Source organism: Aphelocoma coerulescens, unplaced genomic scaffold (genome assembly GCF_041296385.1).
Source record: "Aphelocoma coerulescens isolate FSJ_1873_10779 unplaced genomic scaffold, UR_Acoe_1.0 HiC_scaffold_100, whole genome shotgun sequence".
NCBI classification, from domain to species: Eukaryota; Metazoa; Chordata; class Aves; order Passeriformes; family Corvidae; genus Aphelocoma; species Aphelocoma coerulescens.
Genome location: NW_027183463.1, coordinates 426,132 through 449,957, shown reverse-complemented (window position 1 = coordinate 449,957; position 23,826 = coordinate 426,132). Strand labels below are relative to the sequence as shown.

The 23,826-nt window shown below is 42.6% G+C and overlaps 1 protein-coding gene across 6 annotated transcripts in view; it reads left to right on the top strand.

The window, feature by feature from the left end:
• Nucleotides 1-23,826, top strand: part of CAST (calpastatin) — a 49,547-nt gene that overhangs the window by 5,163 nt on the left and 20,558 nt on the right. For 5 of the 6 annotated variants that reach the window (XM_068998390.1, XM_068998388.1, XM_068998387.1 and 2 more), the window contains 2 exons: nucleotides 6,902-6,973; nucleotides 21,448-21,507. In XM_068998390.1, coding sequence (XP_068854491.1) covers nucleotides 6,902-6,973; nucleotides 21,448-21,507 — 132 coding nt within the window. Of the gene's footprint in view, nucleotides 1-6,901; nucleotides 6,974-14,243; nucleotides 14,545-21,447; nucleotides 21,508-23,826 lie in introns of those variants that run through there. The other variant, XM_068998391.1, reaches the window with a different exon arrangement.

Below are 23,826 nucleotides of genomic sequence, written 5' to 3'. Positions count from 1 at the left end.
AGTGGTATCTTTTGGACAATTAACTGGTGTCTCCACTCAGTCATTATTCATCCCAGGAATGTTTAGTTTTGTCTTGTGCTGCTGAGCAGTGTCCTGGAAATATTTTACTTGCTTTGTTCGTATTTTCCCTAATATTTCACATTGGTATCCATGGAAATTACCTCAATAGAGTGTCTACTGTGCAGTGCCAGGGCAGTGTGGGACACATCTGATGGCCCTGGTTTCGCAGCTGCCCAGAAGCACAGGTGAAGTGAGTGCACTGTGGTGCTTTCCCCCTCATGCTTCATCCATAGCAGAGGCTTTGTTGGAAATAACTTTGCCTAAGCCTGTTTGACTGCCCTGCAAATCAGGGTCAGTGGCTGCTTTTATTACAGTCCTCTGAGGTAGATGATTTAAGCAACTGCTTTCCTTTTCTGTCCAGAAAGCAAGGCTTCTCTAGCCTGAGAATATGTTCCTCCTTTCCTCTCCAGACAGCTTGTTTTTTTCATAAATACCATTGTGCATTTATACATTCTTGGTTTAATGCCATATTCTTTGACTGCACATTGTTCTTCTTAGTAGAGAAGTGCTGACATTTTTGTGGGAAGGGTGGGAATCGAGGCCTGTAGTTTGGGGTTCTGGGGTTAATGTTTCTGACCTCTCATGGAGAAGATCTGTTTCCAGCAAAACAAGACTCTTACTGAAATTTATTGTCCGGATACTTCTGGTTTTTGAGTCCTTAGGATACTGCAGGTATGTTTCCTCTTGTGAATTTCTTTGTATATTTTACTTGTTCCATCCACTCTGCAGTGCTTAAAAGTGGAAATAGATCAAAAACCTCTTCCATAGACCCACTGAGGGGCATTGACTCCACTGTGACTCACACTTACCTCCAAGACACTCTGATTTGTTAAGCAGTGGAGGAAGCAACTCAAAATCTTTGTACAACTTTCCCAAGAGTCTGCAGTGTTACATTTTTGTTTAAAAGTCAGAGATTATTCCTTTATCTTCAATTTTTGAAGCAGAAGTTTATAATATATCTGTAGAGAGCTTTGGGCAACATTGTCTAGAACACTGAGTTTGTTTACCTGCCTACTAGGAAAGGTTTGGCATTAGGAAAATTACAAGAAAATGTGGAGGTCTTTTGAAGAGTTTATATCCATACTGAAAGGAAAACATTAAAATCAGTATGGTTGTTGTATAAGTAAAAATAACAACAAACAACTCTTATCTCTCAGATCCTTTGGGTATATAGTCCTGAAGGAGTGAGAGAAGGAGGGTAGAACTTTGAAAAGCAGAGGTAGGAAAGGCCTGACACTGGTTTGAGTGGGAGATGCCAATTAGCCACAACATCAAGGGGAATTCAAAATGAATACTGTTAGGGTGTAGAGCAGGCTTCTTAAGCATTTCTTCTTGGAGACTTAGAAGCAGACTGAAGAAAACACAGCAGGTTTAATGTAGATAGAGACCTGTTTGGTAAGACATGGACTTGCACAGAAAGGACGGAACTGTGATACCATGGTTGACAGGGCCTTGTTGTCCTTGGAAAGACTGATCTCCATCAGTTCATTGCCTAAAGATTTAAGCCAAGGAAGGACACTGTCATGGTTGTTTGCATCATTTTGGCAGTGCTGCTCAAGCTTTAAGTCTAGACAGGATGGGGGGATCTGCTTGCACAGGAAGGGTCTGCTTTGGGTTGAGATTCACACAGTCAGTCTAGTGATGAGAAGCTGAGTGTGTATCTGTGCATAGTGCCTCGTAGGAACAGTCAAAAGATGTGCTGGAAACTACAGATGTGTTAGAATATGTAATTGAAAAAAAAAATAAAGACAGTTCTTCATCAGTGTAAATGTCAATAAAAGTGTGTGTGTATGTGTTATGTTGTATTGGACACTGCTCCAGGACAAAGGCTCAGGTTACAGGGATCTGTCCTAAATCTTCATGTCTTGGTTGTTAGAACCTTACATTTATTGAATTCTAGGGAGAATCAGACACTTCCTGAAAACCTAGATCAGCTTTACTGAAATGTTTTCATTCCTTGTGGGTGTGTGTATGGGGGGTGTTAACAGAAAAGAAATGGTGGTTGTTGGAATTGCTGGTTGCTAGTGTACATGAAACTCTGGCATATTTTTGCAGCTGGGATGCAGATGCCACCCAGCAAAAGTGAGTGATGTACTGCAGGTTTCCCCATCTCTGTCCCTCTGTTCTCTCACTGTGATGTGACATCCTGGACCTGAGCCAGCACGTTTGGAGATGCCATTGCAAAGCGTACAAAATAGTAAATTTCCTTTCTTCCCCTTGCCTCCTGGTGTTCCAAGGCTTTTAGCAATTTGTTAGCATGTGAGGGACAGCTGGTGTGGTTTTATTTTATCCCTCATCTTGATACAGTCTTCAGCTAACGTGTGTGCCTTTCTACCAGTTTCAGATCACTTCCACTTTTGAGGCCCTTGGGGCAGTAGTTCTCTAGAAGCCCTTGGATACTAAAATACAAATGCTTTCAAGGGCAGATGGAGCAAAATCGCTGAAGAGAAACCAAGGGTGGTTTATAAAATACACTGAAGTTCAGAAGTCCCTGGCTCACAAATGGAGGCTGGAAGAGTATTTAGAAGAAACCCAACATGGGTCTGGACTGTTTCTCCATCTCTGGTTTTGTTTCCTTTCCTGTCTGCTGCTGACCACTGCCAGAGATAGGGAAATGATACAAGTGGAGCTTATCCAAACCCAGGAAGGCAGGTCTTGCACTGTAATGAGGTGCATGGTCCTGCTGTCCTAATCTTGCACGCCACATCCAGTCAGTGCTGCCTGTCAGAGGGCTGCCCTTGGGGCACAGTGTGTTCTGCTACACAACCACGTGAATTTCATAAGAATAATGCAAAAGAAGTGCTCACATTGTGTGTGGCTGTGCTCTGAAACGCCCCTGCTCTGAGTGGATCCATGTTATTAATATAGAAAAATACCTGTTCTCTTTTTACTGTTGCAGAGGGGAATACCAATGAGAGGTTCTGTATCCATATAAAAGCCCAGCCTGTGCATGGCTGCTGTCTGGATGTTAAAATGCAATACTAAAAAGGAAGGCAGAACCATATATTATAGGAATTGGAAGCCCCAGCTTAGGGTGAGGCCATATTTCACCAGGTATGGTGTGAAGCAGGACCCTCTCTAATGTGGCCTGGAATTTTGAGTTGTGCTTTACAGCGCTGTAGGCAGAACCTGTGCTGCTTGCTCAGCTCATTGTGCTTTACTTAGCAGGAGTTATATTCTTTACTTCAAAAACTTGACAGTGATTATTGGTGCTAAAGCATCTCTATCCTTTTAGAATTGATTCTTTGCTCTGAAATCGCTGTCTGTGGTACTTTTTAATCCTGATGTTTGCCACTTAGGATTCCTTATCCAGAAAAAGCATTAATGGGGACAACAGGCATTATGACTGGTGACAATCTTGTTGGGGTGCCCACTGCTGGTCTAAGTTGTGGAAGTGCAAGGGTAACCTGCAGTGTTTGTGAGGTTTCTTCTTACTCTGGTACCAAATTATTTATTTATATCTGCATTGTTTGTTTATTTTCTTTCCCCCTTGTGCCCCACAGCACTTTGGCACTGGCACAGGGGATTGGGGCCTTAATCCGTCCTCAGTGGAGGAGTGGAAGGGCTCTGAGAACCACAGCAGCAGCTTCTCGCTCTGTCCCTCTTTTCTGTTTTGGTGCTTCTTTTGGCTAAAATGCTGAAGGTGGTTCAAAAATAACATTATTTCAGTTAAATTCTGGTTCTTGCTGAGAGCTGTTGCAATGTAAGTCTGTGCTTTCAGAAGGAATATAGAGTGATTGCTGCTCGAGCTGTTCTTGAATGAAAGATTCATAGGGGGAGGCTGAAATGCTGCTGATGGTTGTCAAAAGCCTTTGCAGAACAGAGATTGCACATTCTTGCCTTTTGTGTATTTTTTTTCTTAAGACAAGTGTACCATATGCATTCTTACTCCAGTCTTGCAATGAACACTTGAATGTTGTAGTTCAAAATGAACATTTAGTCCATATTCTGGACACCAGTCTTGGTACATGTATTTCCTTTTAAAATCTGTTTATGAGAAGGATGTATATTTCATCTCCCCTTTACTAAACCTGCAGAACTAATATTCCACTCTGAAACTGTTCTGTCTTTTTGTTTTGAATCCACTGCTAATAATGAAGAGGAGATTATAAGTACCTGTATGCCACAGCTTTTATTCCTTCACACACAATTCTTTACAGGCCCATAATTCTTTTAATTCATTTCATAAAGAAGCTGTGTTTTGATAATTGATTATCTCTGCTATTGTCAGGTTGGGAAGCAAGGTGTGAGTACAGCTGCAAGGTAATTCTTCAGTTGTTTGTGTCTGAGATTGTCACAGAAGAAAAATACTCTTCCAGTCTTGGAGGGGGAGAAGATGGGAACAGCTCCTGATGTATTTATCAGTAAAGGGTATCTGAGCTGGTTTGCCTGGAGGGAACATCTTGGGAAATGCCATAACATCCTTATTTTAATAAGAGTGAAAGAAGGATAAATCTAAATGAATGATGTGGCCAGCCCTTGTGTTTTTACAAATGTATTAAGGGGGGGCTAGATACCAAAGAAGTTGCTGTTGAAAGATGACTCTGGGAACTAAAATGTGTGGTGGTCAGTATTCAGTAAGTAATACTCATTTAATCTGGTGGCTGAACTTTCCACATGGCTTATCTGCAGGTAGTCTTCTTCTCTGTTCCAGGGCAAAATGTATTTGTTAATTTTTCTTCTCTCTCTGTCTTTACCTTTAAATGCTGCTTGGCTTACCACCAAACAAACATTTGCATTAACATTTTTTCTTTTTTCTGTTTAGTTGATTAACATAAGTTCATACTCTGAACAAGGATTTATTTCACCCTCTTAACTGGTTCTGCTTTTTGGAGAGGGGCTTTTTTTTGGTTGGTTTGTTTTGTTGTTTTGGAGGGGACAATGGTTTTTTTCCTGTTTTTTGGGGGTGGTGGGGTTTTTTGGTTTTTTTTTGAGGTTTTTTTGTGGGTTTTGTTGTTGTTGTTGTTTTTTTAATCTTCTTGTTATTTTGTTTTGGTTTTGAGGGTTTTTTTGTAGCTCAGACTTGTTGGGGATTGGGGAAAGCTACCCTTTCAGGGCCTGAAATTTTTGAGTATGTTGGTAGGTGCCATAAAGACTCCCTTCTCTAAAACAGTACTTTATGGATTTGTGGGATTCTGTGATACTTTCAGAACATCACAGTTACGTTAGACATCGTCTTTGGTCCCAAAGGTAAATCCTGAACACCATGAACCCTGAGTCAAAGGCTGAGCATGAGGTGGCAGTCAAGATCTGTGGTGCTGAAGGTGTGCCCACAATACTGATTGCTCTGCAGAGTTTTGCTCTTTTTTTTTGGCAATCCTTTTGTTGTGACCTCTTTTTTTTTCTTTTTCCCTTTGAAAAGGGGAGGCTAGCACTTCAAACTTTACGTGAACAACTTAATTAAAAGTTGGAGGGTTTGTGGATGATGCTTATTACAGAATCTTCAGTGCACTATGTTAGTGTCAGAAAGCCGAAGGTGTTCTGCCTCTCAGTACTGTCTCTACAAAATTGTAACGCCTCAGACCTCCATCACCTTCCTCCAGGATCATTACCACCTCAGCTGGAACACTGCTCCCTTCTTAAGGGAGTCAGAAATGTTCGTTGTAATGAGGGTTGAAGAATAAGTGGAAACAGATTGTCTGCTCCCTTAAGAATGTGTGGCCAGAGGAGAAAACACCAAGACAAACCTGGCTGACACACGGTGGAAGGGGGCTGTGTCAAGGGTTCTGTGTGTCTCTGGGTTTTGTTGCTGCTTTTACCTCTAACCATCCCTCAGCCTGGGCAGAGACCCCAGGCACTGGGCTCCAGTGGCTGGGCAGGTCCATACTGGGCAGCAGCACTGGACTTCAGTAGCTGTGCAGGAGGGTCCTGGGCTGGCACACTCCTAACATCGTTTTAACAGGCAAAAATCAGTGCTAGCCTTGGGTTTTGCAGCATCCTGGAGTCTGACTGGGATGTCATTGTTTCCATCGTGATCCTTGGTGTAAGATCCCTCTTTGTTCCAGCTGGTACCAGTTTTGGGCCATACTTTGGTTGTGTTAATCTTGTATAGATGGCCACAGAGGGTGGCCCACTGCCCCATCTCTGGAGGTGGCTGTTGAAAGCCCATCTTCGTTTGCTCCAGGTGATCTCCAGGTGATCTCCAGGTTTTCAAGCTACATTAGAAAGAGAACAAGAGGTGGAATTACCTTAATGGCAGAGTCTCTGGATCTCCCAGATTGTTACAAATCTGGTGTCCCATGCATTGAAAAGTGGTGTTTTTGAGTTTGCTGGTTGGATCTGTGTTGCTTCTGCAGCCTGCCCTGCTTTGGAGAATGTGAAATCTTTAATTGTGTTGTGAATCTTCTGTTTTTTAGAAAAACAGTAATTTTGCCCTTAACTTTGTATTTTTACTTCCCTACCTGAGGTGTGATGTTACCTTCATGGTTAGTCTTTCAATTTAATGTCTGAACAGCAATGGTTTGCCCCTCTTATTTTCGTGATAGTTTTTATATCATTACTGTTGCTTTAATTGTTAACTTGAAATGGAGTTGCAGTGCCACAGGAATCCTCCATAAAACACTGCAAGAGAACTCAGCCTGTTCTGGGTGTGCACATTTCTGGGCTCTGAAATGTGCCTGTTTGAATTAAAGTTAGGAGAATTCATTTTTTGATTACTCGCCTTGCAAAAAATGTTCTAATGGACATTTTTAAATGTGCTTTTTCTTTTTTTTCTTTTTTTCTTTTTTTTAATACTTTGGATTTGGTTGGGGGATATTTTTTGTTTGTGTTACAGTTTTACTTGGCTTTTCTTTTTTTTCATCAACATTCCTGACCTTTATGATGTCTTTTTATTTTCTAGAAGAAACAAGCAAGTGCTAATGTCAGCCAACCCCCCAAAACAGAGACAAGTGGAGCAGCTGCTGCTGCTAAGGTAATGCATACTTAAGGAAATGGTCTTTTTTTACAAGGCATTTGTATTTTTTGGGTTCTGTTTACTTGGTGGATCTTGGTGAGTTTGAAGCACTGACTGCTTGTCTTTACTTTCATTGCCCCTGGAGCAATTCAGCAGATCATTCAAGAAGCATTTTAAAGCTGAGTTGCAAAGGGGTGCAGGTGATACTCTCTTGAGGGGAAAAGGGTGCTCAGGTGTTGCAGGGCATTGAAAGAGGGTGTTGAAAATATTCTTGCTGGTGCTGCACCTGGTAGCCCTTGTTAGGTACATAATTGTCACAGGTGAATAAAATGCAGATAACTCAAAAGAGAAGCAGCAATGTGTTTTATTGAGGTAAATAAATATTTTTGACAGTTTGATGGAAGCTGGTGAAGTTTGACAGTAAAGTTTAACTCCAGCTGCAGTTCAGGGAGAGCTCAGACTGGGCCTATTTTGATGGCAGTATTCAAGAGTGAGGCAGCTGGGTGCTGGTCAGTAGTGGAGACAAGATCAATGTCTTTGTTTAGTTCTGGTAGCATGTTCTGTGCTTTGGTTACCCTGAAATTCTGGGTTTCAGAGGCACCTTTTGACATATTTCTCAACCCACCTTCACTCCCATGTGCAAGCCAGGGCCTTTCCAGCTCCTTGGTTCATGCCCAAGATGTGAGGCTGGCTGCTCCTAAGTCAAGCTGAGAGGGCTCCACTGATCCACCACAGTGTTCTGTATCTGGAGAGAGCCCATTGTTTGGAGCATCCTAACAGCAGGAAGTGTTTCTGTATGTGAATGGGATTTTTTATTTTCTTAATCAGTGCTTTGGTAAAACAAGACACCTAAAGATATCTGCATGCTTCCTAAGTAATTCATTTTTCCTTTTTACTTAGTGAGGTTGGAGACAAAGATAAAAATCCTGTTGTCCCTTTCTTTCAGTGTTTTTGTCTATCACTAAAGACAGCCCAGCATTTTTTTTTCCTTTCTACTCCTTGCACTTTGCCAGGGTTTTTCTCCTCCTACAACCTGGATGTAGCTCTGTAGCCCATATCAGTCACCAGCTGCATAGTCCCAGGGATGTTTATATCTAATTTGCTGGCTAACACATCTCTTAAGTCTTTTATTTTTCCAGTACATGTTCTTTCTCTGACAAGTAGAAAAAACTTTTAAGTGTGGAAGGCACAATTTGTACATGCCATTAAGCCTAAGAACTGGAAGGTACTGTCATGAAAATAATGCAGTGGAATTGCCAGGAATTGCTGTATATTAGGTTATGACAGCTTGGGTTGTGTATTTTACCAGTACTTGGTGTTTCTCCGGTTTCTGTGACATTACAACATACTTATTGGTAAAGATTATATACTGTGAAAAGACTCACCTCATACTATCTAATGTTGACTTTTAATCAACAGCTAATTTTGGTTCAGCCTTTTTAGTTCCCACTCAGCCATTTCCACCTTTTTCCATGTAGGCTAATTCTTCTGTTAATTGTAACTTTTACTTTCAGCAGTCTCCTGTGATCCTCTAGTGTTACTTAAAATAGAGGAAAACTCAGAAATTTATTGTAGTTTTTGCAACCCATACCTTTTTTCAAGCCATATGTCTAGCTGTATTCTTCTCTGCCTTTATTTTCTTCTCTAAAAATACCTGTTGCAAACAAAAAAAATTGTAGTGATTTTTTTTTTTTTTAACAGGAATTTTACAGGAAGGGAAGTATTTCTTGAAAAGTCAAGACAGCCGTTTCTGTTTTCCTGCAAAATCAGACAAATCTTTTAGTGCATTCAGACATACTCCACCAGTTTTTGGACAATTTAGGAGTACTGTTTCTTCTGTTATTTATTTCCCCCTGATGTAGCTTTAATAATTCTGTTGGTCAGTAATACTTGTCATTACTTATCCTAGATAAATTTCTAAATCCTTACCAGGGGAAAGGGAGGTAGGATAGTTAAGTTGCTCCAGCTCACACTCTTCATTTTTTTAACCTATTCCTACCTTATGGTGAAATTAATTAAACTGAAGAGCCAAGAGGGGGTTTGCTGCCTCCACATCAGGCCTGAGTAATTTTTCCTTCGGCTAGTAAGTAATAATAACTGATGGCTTGTTTATTCTGGGGTTTCTGACTTCCAGATGCAGGAGCTTGTGTGTGATGAAGGTGTCATGCTCCAGCCTGTGGCCAGTCTCATTGTCCAAGTGAGAGCACTCAGCTGCTTGGCTTTGTTTTCGTTGCACCATCCATCAGAAATGCAGTTCTCCCTGCCTTCATTTTACCCCTGTGCTTTCCGTTGTGTCACTCTTGAGTTCCTGGAATTGCAGCTAGTGTTTACTCACTGCCTCTGCTCAGTGTGTTCCTACAGGGCTGTTAATTGGCTGCCTAAGTGTCCCTGTGGTGCAAGAAGTGCTGCCTCTCTTGCCTCCTCCTCTGCAATAAGGGCACTTAGGAGGCTCAATCAGCAACCTGGATGTGCCCAGCTTTTGCATGACTCAAATCTGAATGAATAATTTAAAGAGGCTTAACTGAAACAGATGCTCTGACTCCTTTGTTTCTGTGACAAGCCTTTCTTTCCCCTTTGATGAGGGAGTCCTGTTTGGCTGTTGGGTTGTACCAGGGGGGTTTTCAGTGAGCACCTGCCTTACCAGGTAAATGGAGTGAAAAGGGAGGTTCAGGTGAGGCTGTCATCATCAGGAATGTTTACTGCATTGCCCAAGAGCAACCTCTTCCATGTACACATTGATTGCCAAGGTGCACAAACCAGGTCATGGCTGCCAGGATTAGCAGGCAGCAGTGAGGAGGAAAAACTGAACTAACCTCCTTCCTCTGCAGAAGGTCTCCTGCCAGTGCTGCTTTTGTTTCCTTTTACAGCCTTTAATGAAGTTTTTGCCAGTTCCACAGCCATCAGGAAAGCCAATTTCCACCTCAGTGTTCAATCGTGTCTATTAATAGAAGGCACTAATACTTGAGCACAGCTGGGTGCAGGCACCCTTCCTGGATTTTTGTGTTCTTATATGGTATTTCTGTTGATAACAGATGAAGTTTTGCTGCTTTTTATGTAGCAGATTTTTTGCATTGCTCTTAATGAGTAATTATTTTCTTTTTCTGGCTGGCTGCTCAGCTTAGAGAAGTGAGAATCTTTGTTTTATTTTCGTGGACTATGGAAGCAGTGCTGGCAGAGCTCAACAACAGTGGAAATGCAGTGAGAATTATTTCAGATTTTCAGAGAAAGCTTCTTGACCTTAATGATTTAAGAAATTTCAGACTAGTTACTTTCAGCTGGCACCCAAATTAACACTGTTTTAAAGGGGAATTCACTCTGCTTTCTTAACCAGCAAACAGGAAAACAAGGAAGAAGAAGAGCCATCACTAAACATCTTTGACTGAAATCCCTACTATTTTTGCAGCAGAAAAGTTTGTCTGGATTGTCATCAAAAGTGACACCTACTGTCAGTGTTTTTTTCTGCTACACACCCTACTTAACTGTCACCAGATTTTTATTTTGTGAGCTTTGCAGAGGCACCTTATTGCAAAGGAAAGCATTATTGAGTAGAAGGCATCTGAAGTCACAGGATTGGTTGGGAATGTCCAAAGAGGTGCATAAATTTATTCCAATGTTCCCAGTCATATTGTGAAGGTTGCCAAGGCTATCTCTAAAATTTGAGGTTATTCAGAAAATTAACAATTCAGATTATCTGAAGACTTCCTTTTCAAGTTCTCCCTGGGGCAGGTGTGTGTCATGACACACAGATTCACAGAATTTATAGGTGTTCTGCACCAGGACTGTGGCAAATCATGGGGCTGTTCCTGGAAGTTGCCCTCAGAGCTGTTGGCACCATGTGAAAATCAGGAGGACTGTGTTTGTGTGCAGAACAGTGCTGACTTTTCTTGGTGGCAGAGACATGCTAAAAATAGACCTAAACATTAAAAATTGGAAGCTGCTGGAGTACAGAAGGTGCTTCTTGTGTGGAAGAGCTGGCTTTGTGTAGTGGTACAGGATTTGCAACTTGTAAAGCTGTGCAGTGGTCAAAATAGCACAATCCTTTCACAACACAAATTCTATACTGCACTTGGAAGTGGGATATTTTCTTCATCAATCTGCAGGTGTTTTTCCCTTTCCAATTCCCTTCCAGGGCTGGCTTATTTCTTATTATTCCCTCAAGATAAAGGGCAACACAGAGGTTATTATGAAAAAATGGCTGAAGGTTTTGTTGTTAGCACAGGGGCTTTTTATATTAAAAACAAAAAAACCAAAGTCTCCCACAGTACTACAGGTATTGAAACTTGATTATATGGCAAAAAAAAAATTCAAGAGCAGATCACTATTGGTATTTCAAGAAGCACCTTTGAATTTCTAAATTAATACAGATTATTTGGTTTTGTTGTGCTTAAAAATAGCACTAGGCAGTCAAGTTTTGGTGGCCTTAAGTGGCCTAAACCATCTCAATTGCTTTCAATTAGTACTCAGAGTGTCTGGGTAATCAGTCCAAATTTAGGGACTGTAAGCTCGTAATAGAGATATTACTGTGCTGAGGGGAAATGAGTGGGTTCCTTCTCTTGACACCGGTGCTGAGAAACCAAAGGGTGGAAGGCCAGCACTGCTTTTCGGATGCTGAATTTAACCTCACCCCAGCTTTTGCTGCGTGGCGCTCAGTGCCGGCTGTCCCTGCTGGGGGGACCCTGGTCCAGCCAGCTCCAGAAGTGACCCCAGAAGGAGCAGGAGGGGTTTGCTCGCTGTTGGTTCAGCGTGGCAGCCCGAACCTGCCGGTCTGGGGATGCTGGGTGGGGATTGTGTGGCTCAGCACTCCGGCTTGCCGAGGGCTTGGCTTGGCCGGCAGCTGCCGGAAACCGCAGCCACAGCCCCAGCGCCGGGGCGAGGAGCAGCCGCGTCCCTGCAGCAAACAGGAGCCACACGTCCACCGCGTGAGTTAGCCATCCCTGCTCTGCTTTCCTGCTCCCTCTGCTTCAGGCTTGTTTGTGTTCATGTTGTAGTTCTTTTTCTTTTTTTTTTTCTTTTTTTTTTTCTTTTTTTTTTTCTTTTTTTTTTTCTTTGTTTCCTCCCCTTTCTCCACCCCCTTTCTGGGAATTTTGTGGGCTGCGGTAACACGAGGTGCCAGCTCCAGGGCTTGAGGCATTCCAGAGCAGTGTGTAGTTAATAAGCTTTTAGATTTATTTTAACATACTGGAAGCAGCCTTTTCAGACACCACGTGTCATGACAGTTTGGAGAAGAGAGGGACAAGGAAGAGCAGGGTTTAAAAGCAGTGTCCCAAGTTGTTCTGTGTGTTTGTATTTTTGTTTGGGGGGGTGGGGTTGGTATTTTTTCCTTGCTCAGCGGCCCACGCTGTTCTGGCTTCCAAGACCTGTGTGATTTTTTTTTGGCATGCAAACGCAGAGCCTATATGCCTGTACACAAGAGTATTGCATAGTCAGGGTGTGGTGATCTGCAAGAGCAACTTCTTGTTTGAATTGTGCTCAGGTATCAGTAGTTTATTACACTTAAAAATATATGAGCTAAAGATGTAAAATGTGGAAAAAAAGTAATACTTTTCAATAAATTGTATTCTTTCTGCAGTAGTGAAAATTAGGTAGGTAGGTATTGCTTAAGTTGTGCCACTGTGCGATAATTGTTGGTAGTATTGTCTCTCCTTTGGAGAAAGTGAAAGTAGTGCATGAAATAGCCCAGAATTTTTAAACATTGCAGATACCTCTGCTGAGTTCTTGATCTTTTTTTTTTTTTTTTTGGCAGCCAGTTTCCTCAATGTTGTATTTTTTTTAGATTGATATAAAACATATACTAACAGCTTCTTCTGCATTAGACATTCTCTTTACTAGACTAACATTTGTTACCTTCAGTCTTTTATATAAAATAGTGCTTTTTGGTTTGGGGTTTTGTTTTTTTTTGTTTTGGGTTTTTTTTTGTTTCCTTTGAGTGGTTAGATACGTAAGGTAGGTAGAGCTTGTAGAAAAATCATGCTTCTGATCTTGGAATTGTAGAAATGAGCTCCGTGACCAGTTTTTCCTCCCAGGTCTGGTTGTAAAGCTTTGCACTTTAGGGAGACACTCCCAGTTTGAATTCTGGGCAAAGCTGCTGTGCTGCCCTGGAGGTGATGGCTCTTGGACAACTGGGAGTGGGGGTAGAGGAGAAACCTCTGTCCCCAGAAAGCAAAGGAACTGTTTTTTCACTGAGTTGGTCTCCAGCCTCTCCACTGTCGCCCTTTCTGACCTTTGTTTCTCCTGAGAGGAGGATGCCTGTGCTCATTAATGCTCTGGGTCTTTGTCCAGAGTCTCCTCTGCCAAAGGAAGAACCTGGCAGGAAGACAGGGAGGGTGGTGGCCTTCAGCACTCCTTGGGAGCTCCTCAAGGTTCAGAAACGCTGCTGGTTTTATGGAAGAAGTAAGGTCTGTGCCTGCTTTTATGCCATGCTCAGTACAAGTGCTGGAACCAACTAGAAAATGCACATTTTTGATCCCCAGGAGAGAAGCCTCTGTGAGGCAGGACAAAACCTCACCAAGGTGGAGATACCATATTTTTTAATTGAACCATAATGCAGTTATTCCTCCAGAGCATGCTGAGGGCTCTCCTGAAGTGATTTTGCGTTGAAGCCAGTGCTGAAGCAAGAAGTGCTACAATCTGCCTCTTTTTAAGTGGGAATAATAAAACAGTGTTGAAATTTTCTAACATGATCGAAGAATGAAGCCCAACAACACAGTCCCACCACCCCTGGTTATGCAGTTTTGCTCTTAGATGATATTTTAACAGCAAAGTTCTGTTCAGATTCCTTGACTTGGTGGTTTTTATTCTCCTGTGTTCTCCATTCATTTTGGTAGCCATGTGTGGGTCAGTTCATACAGCCATTCATGAATAATATTTTCTCTCTATTTTCTCTGCACTCGGGGAGTGAAAAACAATTTCCAGTTCTGAGTGCTGCTCACATTGGGTATTGCCTGGCTTGATTGTTGCAGTAGAAGTAATCAAGTTCATAACCTCGGAGACCTTTACCCTCAAGATGAAGTTGTCTTTTACGTAACGTCAGTGTCTTTTTTAAACCCCCTTTAGAGAATACTGGTTCTGTTTGTGTCTCCCTGGTTCTGTTTGTTACTCCCCCTCTGCATCCCAGCCCTGCTGAGCAGGGTGTTGTGTGACAGTGCAGACCAAGTGACACAAATCCTAGCTGAGCTCAGCAGCGCCATGTGGCATGTGGCTGGCACCTAATCTCCTGTTTTCCTGGTGTTTACTTACCAGCCTGCAGTTTGCTGCTGCAGATAACTGTGGAACGTTCTGGTGTTCGAAACAGCACGCAGAAAATGGAAACAGTTTGGCTGGAGAAGCTGCGGCCAAATGCTAAATGTTCACATGAGGTGAAACTGAAAAGAGGATTTTTGAGCTGCCCAGAGAAAAAGGAGAGCTTGGCTGCAGTGACCGGCTCATACATTACTGTAATCCTGTCCTGTGCAGAGTGGGAACCTGAGAAGAGGCTTGACAGGACTGGGGCACTGCTTCTAAATCGGAATATGACTGAATGAAAGTGAAATTTCAGTGCGTGCCAGACTGTAAAATTTACTGTCGCAGAAACAGGAAGTTCCCAAGAGGAGGTAATTGAAGAGCACTCTTTAAGGAGAAATAAGAATGGGGAGTTTAAAGCTGATTGTTGATTTAGTGTAAAAGAAGCAAGGATTGTGCAGCCTGTGATACTGTTTGCAGACACACAGGATGTGAAGGCAGCAGATGAAGTCTGTTACCCTGCTTGGAATGCCCTGACTTTGTTTCCAGATCTCTTCCAATATCGTGGAAGGACATTAAATAGAAATTGCCTTTGTATATAGTAAAGCCTTTAAAGCAGTAAGCCAAGCTGCATACCAGAGTCTTAAGTAATTCCTCATGGCCACAAACTGAACTGTGAGTATGTAAAGGTTCTTGCTGTGTAGATACTGTGCATAACCTGTGATCAGTTAACAAACTCTTTCCTTCTGCTTCCAAAAGAAGAAAACAGTCACAGTGCTTTTCGCCATCAGCTGAGGGATACTCATAAATTTTTTGCACAGTCCTAACTTCCTGCATGTAAGTGGGCAGAAAGTGAGGTGTTGGAAGTTAAAGAGTTGAATAGTACAAAAATTGTTTAAAGTGAATGGTCATTCCCTGGCCTCAGCTGTGTTTTGTTCCAGCATAAAGCTGTTTCAGAGTCTCAACAGTTGCTGAAATAAAGAAAAACAAACATGCCAGTATTGAACCTTATTAAACCTTGGTCTTGAATTAGGTTGCTGCAATCCAGATGTCTTCAAACAGACATCTCACCTAAAGGTGGTTTGTCAGTTTCTAGGAGGTGTGAAGCCTTGTTCTACACCGTGGTAAATATAATTCTGATCTTACTGATTTGCTTTATAACATTTTGTTTAGTGTGACCAAATTCAAATGCCAGTAGGTTGTGTCTAAAAACACTGCTTCAAAACCTGCAGCGTTAAATTTGAGTGGTGTGGCTAACCAGCTCTGGCTGATGCATAAAACTCAGTAGTGAGGTCTGGAAGAGTTTCATCTCTGTGCCAAAATGGCAGAAATTTTTATTCCAGTGCTGGAAGTAGAAGAAACTGGTAAGAGTGAGTCTGTGTTGTGGCAGTTGTCTGGCTCAATGTTTCCATGATCATCAATAAATTTAGCAGCACCTGAGGCTGTGAAAGAGTCTTTACAAGCTAATCAGCATCTCAATCTCCTGGTTCAAACCAGTTTCTTTAAAAAATCGTCATGTTTTTGTTTCATGAGGAAATGGCTGTATTTCCTCTGTGTCTTCTACCATCTTGGTGGTTGATCTTGCTTCTGGGTATGGATTAATGATTGTTGCAAATGCTTATTCTGCGTCGTGAGAAAATGGCAGAATAAGGAAATTTTAGGGTTGTTCTTTTCCACAATGGTAGCTGCAGGAATTTGAACTATAATGATAGTAATAGATTGTACATATTTTTTGGTTGTATTTACACCAGCTGAGTTGATGAATGCTAAAAGCACAACGAAGTGTCTCCAGAGACAGGGTTTCTTCTTCTTGGTGTTTGTTTTTTTTTTTTTTTTCAAAGACAGGTATTTAAAACCAGGTATATTGATGAATTGAACTACAGTAGCCTGCGTTTAAAAACCAGCCAAAATAACGACTTTGGAAAAGAGTTTTAGATTGAGTTAGAGTTACACATAACGTAACTGGAACTGTACTCCAAGGATTTTTTTTTTCCCCCCACCTGCCCTCAGTGGCTGACAGGAACAGAAGGCCTTTGTTTGTAACATGCAGTGTTGGTGAGTTTCAGTAAAATGGGAATGAAAGGGAAGTTACAGGTGGGCAAAGTCAGCCATCAGAAATTGCAGCGTAAATCATTTAGAAATCGTTCTCATCACTTCTACAGAGAAACCCGTCACAACAGGGCAGCACAAATACCCCAGTGTCTGACTAATACACAGGTACTGACTAGAAACCCGCATCCTGCTCTTCCATTTCATTAGATTCTTAATATTAAGCCTCCAAAAAATTAACTGGGAGACTGAAATCTTCAGAAGAGTATCATTTTCTTGGTTGTTGTGGGTATTCTTATCTTTCTCTTTAAAAGCTGTTGTTTTTCTTAAAAATGTAATAGCAGAACTGCATGTAAGAGCAGCAGTTGCAAAATAGCAGAATATTTCCAAAATTACTTGGGATGGAAAATGACATAGGAGCACTCAAAGTTGTAATTTTTGAACTCAGCTACTATAGATGCTGTAACAATAAAAGATATTTAAAGAGTTAGTATCAGTGCTAAACTTTTTTTCCCATTTTAAGTCACTGTATGCCTTAGATGCTGCGTAGCTTTACATACACACGTTTGTATATTTATGTATCTATTTGTACATGTGCGCACACACACCCGTGGTGCCATCCCTGTCCCACCTCCTGTGTGTGAGTCCGGGGGCAGGAGGGCTGTACAGCCCTTGCCACACACCATCAAAGCAAGTGAGAGGTTTAACCTCTTAACAGCTTAAGTGGTATTTCACGCTTCAGCAGAATAACCCATTATTTCTCACAATGGTTCTCTGAAGAGCTTTCACTGCCCACATCTTACAAGCACTGTTAATTAAAGTTCGGTATCAGGGCCATTCATGGAAAGAAGCAGCCACTTGTAGTCAGGTAGATTAGGTTTTCCCTTGCATTACACACCCTGTGAGTTAGTGGTTGTGAAATCATAGGTGGTGTGAGCTCTAAGCCTGAGAAGCAGTCCCAGCTCAGCCATGCCTAAGGAGTGTTAACCCAGAAGAGAACTTGGGTGGCTCTTCAGTCCTCTGTTCCAGACTGAGTTCAGCTAGATCAATCCAACAGGTATTTATACAAGCTCCCCCAAGGGCTGCTAGAGCTAGAGGTGCCTGATTTGTCCAGGTAGCCTTTGCCACAGAGTGACTGTTCCCTCCAGAAGGAAGATCACTGAGAGATTCTTTATTAAAGGCTAAGTCACTTTCTTCTTTGTTTCCCATTTCGTGGAGCCCTGACCAAAGCATCAGGTGCTGACTCACCTTTCCTTTCACTAAGTCATTCATACATACTTCTTAGTAATTTTTTCCACCTAAACCTGTCCTCACATCTTTCAATATTCATCTCTGCTGCAGTGTGATGGCCAAAATTGTTCCAGCACTTGACCTAGAAAAGCCCAAGCCAAAGAGGTTGGAAGTTGTATTTTACATTTATATTCACATTGTCACAGCAACAGATTACTTTTCCCCAGATTCCTCTTGCCTTGCTTGTTTTTGGCAGGAGCATCTCAGCCTGTGACATTATGGCCTTTACATGTTTTTGTCAGTATTGCTGCCTGTCTAGGAGGGTTTGGTGTTGTTTTGGGTTTTTCTGTTACTGCCTTCAAGATGTCAGTGTCAGAGATCAGGAGCTCTGTTCTGTTCAGCTGTCTGAAAGCAAGGTTGTAACCCAGTGTTACAGACCAATTTCCCCATTTTATTCAAGAAAATGTCACCTCAAGTAGTGAAAAGTTGCAGTGACAGTGTGTCCCACTCTGGAGGTTTGTTGCTTTATTCTTGTTGATTCTTACTTATTCTCTTGTCGTCATCTCAGCATTTCTGAATGGGTTGCTTGGTAAGTGTTTGCAGCCTCTCTTCTGGTTTTGAAGGTCTCCACCTGGTGCATTGTGCTCCTTTCTGAGTTTCTGCAATGACCTTCCTCAGTCTGATGAATCTTCCTCATGAACTTCTAGAGTAGTTTCAATGATTTTTACTTATGTGAAACCGAGAGCTCATGGATTTCTTTGCCTGTTGTTGTCTTTTTCCAAAGGGCATCTGCATCCAGTTCTCTGAGCTGTTAAAGTTTTTTATTTTGATGTTTGTCACCATTATTTTCTTCTTCTTCTGCTATTGCACTTTCCATTTTACTTGCTGATTTCTGAGGTACACACAGTAAGAGTAGATAACCAATTTCTGATAGTTTTGTTTTGTTTTGCTAACCCACTGCTTGGCTTCTGTGACAGTTCTCTTTTAACAGTAGCCTGAATACTGCCCTGGTAACTGGACAAATGAGTTTCCAAGGGTATTCCTTCTCTTACCAAATTAGATTCCAGGTCTCTTCATCTGCAAAGCGATCCTGCAAAGCGATCCTCTAACTCAAAAGCACCTGAGGTTCTCTGGTCAGCTCCTGTGCAAAGGCCGATCCCTGTTAATCACTCCATGCTGCATGTCACCCAGCAGCTCTGCTGGCAGGGGGGGTAATTAACAGGGATTTTAGTCTTTGTTTAATCAGTGCTATCCTGTAACCTCTTCCCTGTCCTTCGAGTCCCTGCGGTGGTGGTCTTGGGAGTCTTACACAGGGAGCAGCTCCTCGTGGGCTACCGGTGGTCCTGGATGCCTTGCTGCAGATTTGCCCCCCAGCTCACACAAGAGCTATGTGTTAGCCATCCTCCAGGCTGGGATCCCTGGCTGCCCCTTGCTCACAGGGCACCAGGGCTTGCACAGCACCCTCCAGACCCACGCCTGGTTTCAGGCAGGACCCATGGGGCTGCAGCTGCAGGAGAACAGGAATCAGCACTGATCGCTCTGGTTCTCCCCTCTGGCTCTGCCCTCCAGGGATCCCTGACAGCTCAGAGAACACCCCACTCCTGGGGTGTTTGCAGCATCTCCTGGCTTTCTCTTTCCCAGCCTCCTGGTCTGGTTAAACCCTCACTGTTTGCAGCATCTCCTGGCTTTCTCTTTCCCAGCCTCCTGGTCTGGTTAAACCCTCACTGTTTGACACCCGAGCCTTCCTGCGAGGGGGTGTTGGGGCTGAGCACGCCGGGGTGCGAGCAGGGTGTGCCACAGCCACACGGCAGCTCTGCGTCAGGAGGTTTTTGTTGCCCGGTTGCCAGGCAGCACTTTAATATTTACCTCCACGCCTGATACACGTCCCTGTGTTGCTTCACGCCTCCTGCACTCCCTCTGTGGGGCTGTGGCAGAAACATCTGGGCACAGCTGGCGGAAGAGCAGGGTCCTGGGGACGGGAGCAGCAGAGCAACGCAAGGTAAGAGGCTGATCCCCAGGGCCGGGCTGGTGGTGACAGGGTGGCACAGTGGTGACCAGACCAGCCAGAGGGCTTGGAGCTCAGCAGCCTCGTGGCATTGTCAGTCTGGGAAGCTCAGTGTGGCTGCAGAACCTGCTGGCTGAAGGGCTGGGAGAACAAGGACCCCAATTCTTCCCTCTGTGGGAAAAGCAGAAAAGGGAGCACACTTCCTGAGTGGCTTTTTTTGGGGAGACAGTGGGAAATTGTGGGCCTTCATTCTGGAACTTGAGTAGGAAGTGGTGAAAGCGAAGCAAGGCGCTGCGTGGTGGTCCCTGTGCTCTTCCCACCTGTCCTGCTTTTCCCCTCTGGCTCCTCAGGGCTTTGTTCCTCTGAGTTAACCCTGAGTGTCCCCAGGGAGGATGGTTTGGTGTCCTCAACAGCCACTGCTCAGCAGCCGTGCATTGAGCTGTTTTCTATTTTCAAACTGCACCTCTTCCTCCATGAGTACATCCATTCTTCACCTTTTTGCTTCTGGTGGTCACTGCTGTCCTGCTGGACAGGGCAGAAAGAAGCAGCTGGGCTTTTGGGAGGTGTTCATTCATCCCTGCAGGTTGTGGTGCTGCTGCTGTGCTGGGACATGGGAGAAAAGGAATTTTTCAGTGCATTTTAAGACAGCAGCTTTGTAGGAGTTTTCTGAGGGCTGGAAGGGAGAAAGGCTCAGATAAATGTTTTTATTATTAAACAGACAGGGACTAGGGTGACTAATACGAAGGTGTAGAACAGATACCTGCTTGTTAGTCATGCAGAAGGAATCCAGATTAATTTCTTGGAGAAGGAAGAAAAGGAGAGGGAAAACTGTTAAAGAGCAAATCAGGAAAAATGCCTTGTTGCTGGCAGATTAGCTGATGGTGGTAGTAGAAGTACATTAAAAGGTTATTAAAAACTTTTGTTCTCTGCCCTGATGTAGGAGACTCGGTATATTCCTCTGTGTGTTTCCACCCATACAAAAGTTCCCATCTTTTAAGTAGTCAATCTGTAGGTCTGTGGTCTATTATTTGTTTACTTTTCTGCAGTGTGACAACTATACATATATATATATAATATATATATATAAATCTATATATTTAGAACAGTCAGACCTCTCACTGAGCAAGTAGCATGGTAAACAGAGACAATGCAAAAAAATGGGAGAGAAAAGAAAACGTAAAAAAATTAGTAAGCTGTGCTGCAAATTTAAATGTGACCTATGAATGTGTTACTGTGACAGAGATGCCAAATCACAGAATCATAGAATACAGCTGTTGAGTATATGCAAAAATACAAAATACACCTTTAAGCAGAGGGGCATGACGCAGGAATAGAGGAGTAGTATTACTTCTTTATAAAGTATTGATGAGACAACTGGAATATTCTGGGCTTTGAAGTTTGATACAGCCACAACAGAAACACACTATGGTGGTTTTGGATTGTCATCCCTGAAAGCAGGAGAACAGAACATGTGCTTTGTAGAGTTCCAGAAAGGTCAGGTGATATGTAGGAATAGTGGGGGAACATGTGCTGCTTATGTATTAGCTACTCCTTTTTAACACATTTGAGTTTCCTCAAATTAGTATTAAATATTTTCTGTAACAAGCTAGTAAATTGAAAGGCACAGGTTTTGTTAAAGAATTTTAAAGAGAAGTGTGGATGAATCCTGCAAAGTAAGTACATGTGCTTCAGTGTGAGATCAGGATTTGGGTTTGTCTTGGTACTTGATGAAAAATTTGCTGTGAGGACATGTCAGAGGAGAAAAAATAATGTTTAAAGAAGGTCTGTGGGCAATATCAAACTGTCAAAATTCTATGTGTATATATTGTCAAAATACAGGCCAGGCAAAAGATCTAAAACAATAACTCTAATTTTCAAAAATAATTTATTCTTTATTCAGCTGGATAACCAAGTGAATTCAGATTCTTGATGCTTGCTTAATACTAAGTATGTATAACAAAAGTAAAGTTGTTGGTTTTTTTTCTCTTAGAAGCAGTCTCCTTCTGTGGATGCACCAAAACCACAAGTTATGAAGCCATCTGAAACCAGGGTAAGAATTTCAGAAGAAAATCATGCTTGCATGACACATGTATGAAGCCATGAAATTTCCTTTTTAGCACTTTGGTACTGAGTAACTTTACCCGTATTTCTTATCTGTAGCTTAGTTTCCTCTGCAAAAGAAAAAAAAAACAAAACAAACCAACAAAACAACCCTAAAAAAATGCTATTCAAAGCACCCAGAGGTTTTTACGACAGCAATAAAAAGAAAATTAATTGCAGTGCTTAATTTTAGCTCTGTCGCGTTTTGTGACTTGGGTATAGCTCCCCCCAGTGTAATTGCAGGGTTATTTACCTGGTGATGATTTTTCACGTACTCAGCAAATCCAGGAGGAGCTTCAGCTTTCTCTGTATGTGCAGTTGCATCGTCTCGTTAATCTCCTGTGTTTATCTGTCTGACAGCTCCCTTGCCTTTGTCCTTCATGCTTGTTCTGTCTTGTTTTGTGGCTGGGGCTTCCTCAGTGTCAGGGCTGTGTCATCAGTCACGTCCTTTGCTTGTTAGGAGAGAGTCATCGTCCTCCGTCACGCCTCCGTTGCCTAACAGGAGTTACCTGTGTTGTTTAAACAAATGATTAATGGTGCTCCCCCCCGAGCCTCTTCCATTTTCCACAGTCATAACAGCAAAACCAGCAAAAACTGGATGCCAAAGGAGGCCAGCAGGGGCTTCTGTGGTGGTGAAGGCTCAGGCTGCCTGCACCTTGTGTAAATGCCAGTAAAGCGATGCCTGGAGGGGTGAGGGTGGGAGAGGCCCCTGGAGGTGCTCTGGTGCAGGCAGAGCCAGCTCTGCAGGTAAATAGCACTGCTGGAGGCCCTGCCAGGCAGCTCTTGAGTGTTTTGGCACAGTCAGAGTTGAGGTTTGGTCACCTTCACAGTGATTTTTTTTTTTTTTTTTTTTTTTTTTTTTTTTTTTTGCATTTATCAAATGGGAAGTTTCTTTGCAACAACTTTTTCCTCTTGTCTCTGGTCGTTCTGGCCTGCATCTCTCATCTCTGCATTTGAATTTAGCCATTACATTCCCCTCAGCCTTTTGAAACCCTTTTCCTTCATGCACACGTACGCCTACGAGCTGAATGGCAATTAAACAAATTTTTAGTTTGTGTACAGTCATAATTACTCACACATGAAGGCATCTGCCAGCCTCTGGTTTCACCTCCCTGTTGCGTTTGTGGGCAAACTCGTTTGTGTCCTGTTCATTAATGCTGTGGTTCTCCATATGGTCTAACCCAGACAGCTACTGTCTTTCCCTACTTGAAATTTAAAACAACTCTCAGAAGAATGTGGTAAATGAGCCAAAAATAGAGTAGCAGAGGCATTCTTCAGCACTGTAAGACTGGTAAACACAAATCCCTTTGAAACAGTAGCCTGCATTTGCATGTGTACCATAATTAATGTTTTCTTTTAATGTCTGTTGCATTATTAATATCTTTCTCCTGCTGGATTAAACAAGTCATCTGCATTTTTGACAGTAGACTTCTTTGGAAAGAAGTGAGGTTGCTGAGTCACTTCAATTTCTAGTCCTAAAGTTCTTGCAAATTACCAGCTCTTTCCCGATTGCCTGCTGTAACCACATCTCATTTGTCCTTCCTGAGGTCTCTCTAGTGTGCCACTGCTCTTAAACATGCTCTGGACCTCTCTTCAGCTTTCAGTTCTCTGTGTGTGTATCCTTTGTCTCTAATGAACCTGCAGTGTTGTGCCTCTCTGAGAAGGCCCTGAGTTCACTGTGGCAGAGGAAGGAATGTGGAATTTCTTGTTCTGTGGGCAAAGCATGGTGTTAGGTGGAGAGTTTGGAGGACAAGGGTGTAGAGCCAGCACCCAGTGGATTTTGCAGGGGTTGGAGGAAAACAGGGTGCTGCCACTGCCGCTGTCCCCAACACGTCTCCTTCAGCTGCCTTCCTTTTGCACGTGTTCGTGCAACCAGGGAACCAGTGTAAAAGTATTCTTTTTCATTTCCAGACCATTTTTCAGTAAGTTTAAAATGCCTGCTCTCAGATCCTGGCACAGTGCAGGTGGAAGCAGGCAGTTGAAGGGGAAGTGGAACATCTTTTTCTCCACAGGAATTCAGTGCACGCCACCAGCTGATGCAATGGCTTCTGTCTGTGGCTGCTCACAGCTGACTCTGTTTAAAGGATGGCTGAACAATTCCTCTGAATGGATGGTCTTACACAAAAATTGTTGGTTTGATTTGCCTGGGGGTTTTTTGTTTTTTTTTTTTTTAATTAGATTTGAGCTTTGTAATTGCTAAAACTGTATTTAAATAGTTGTGTCTCTGTGTGTGAGCAGGTGTTTATAATCACGTGTTTTATTGTGGCCT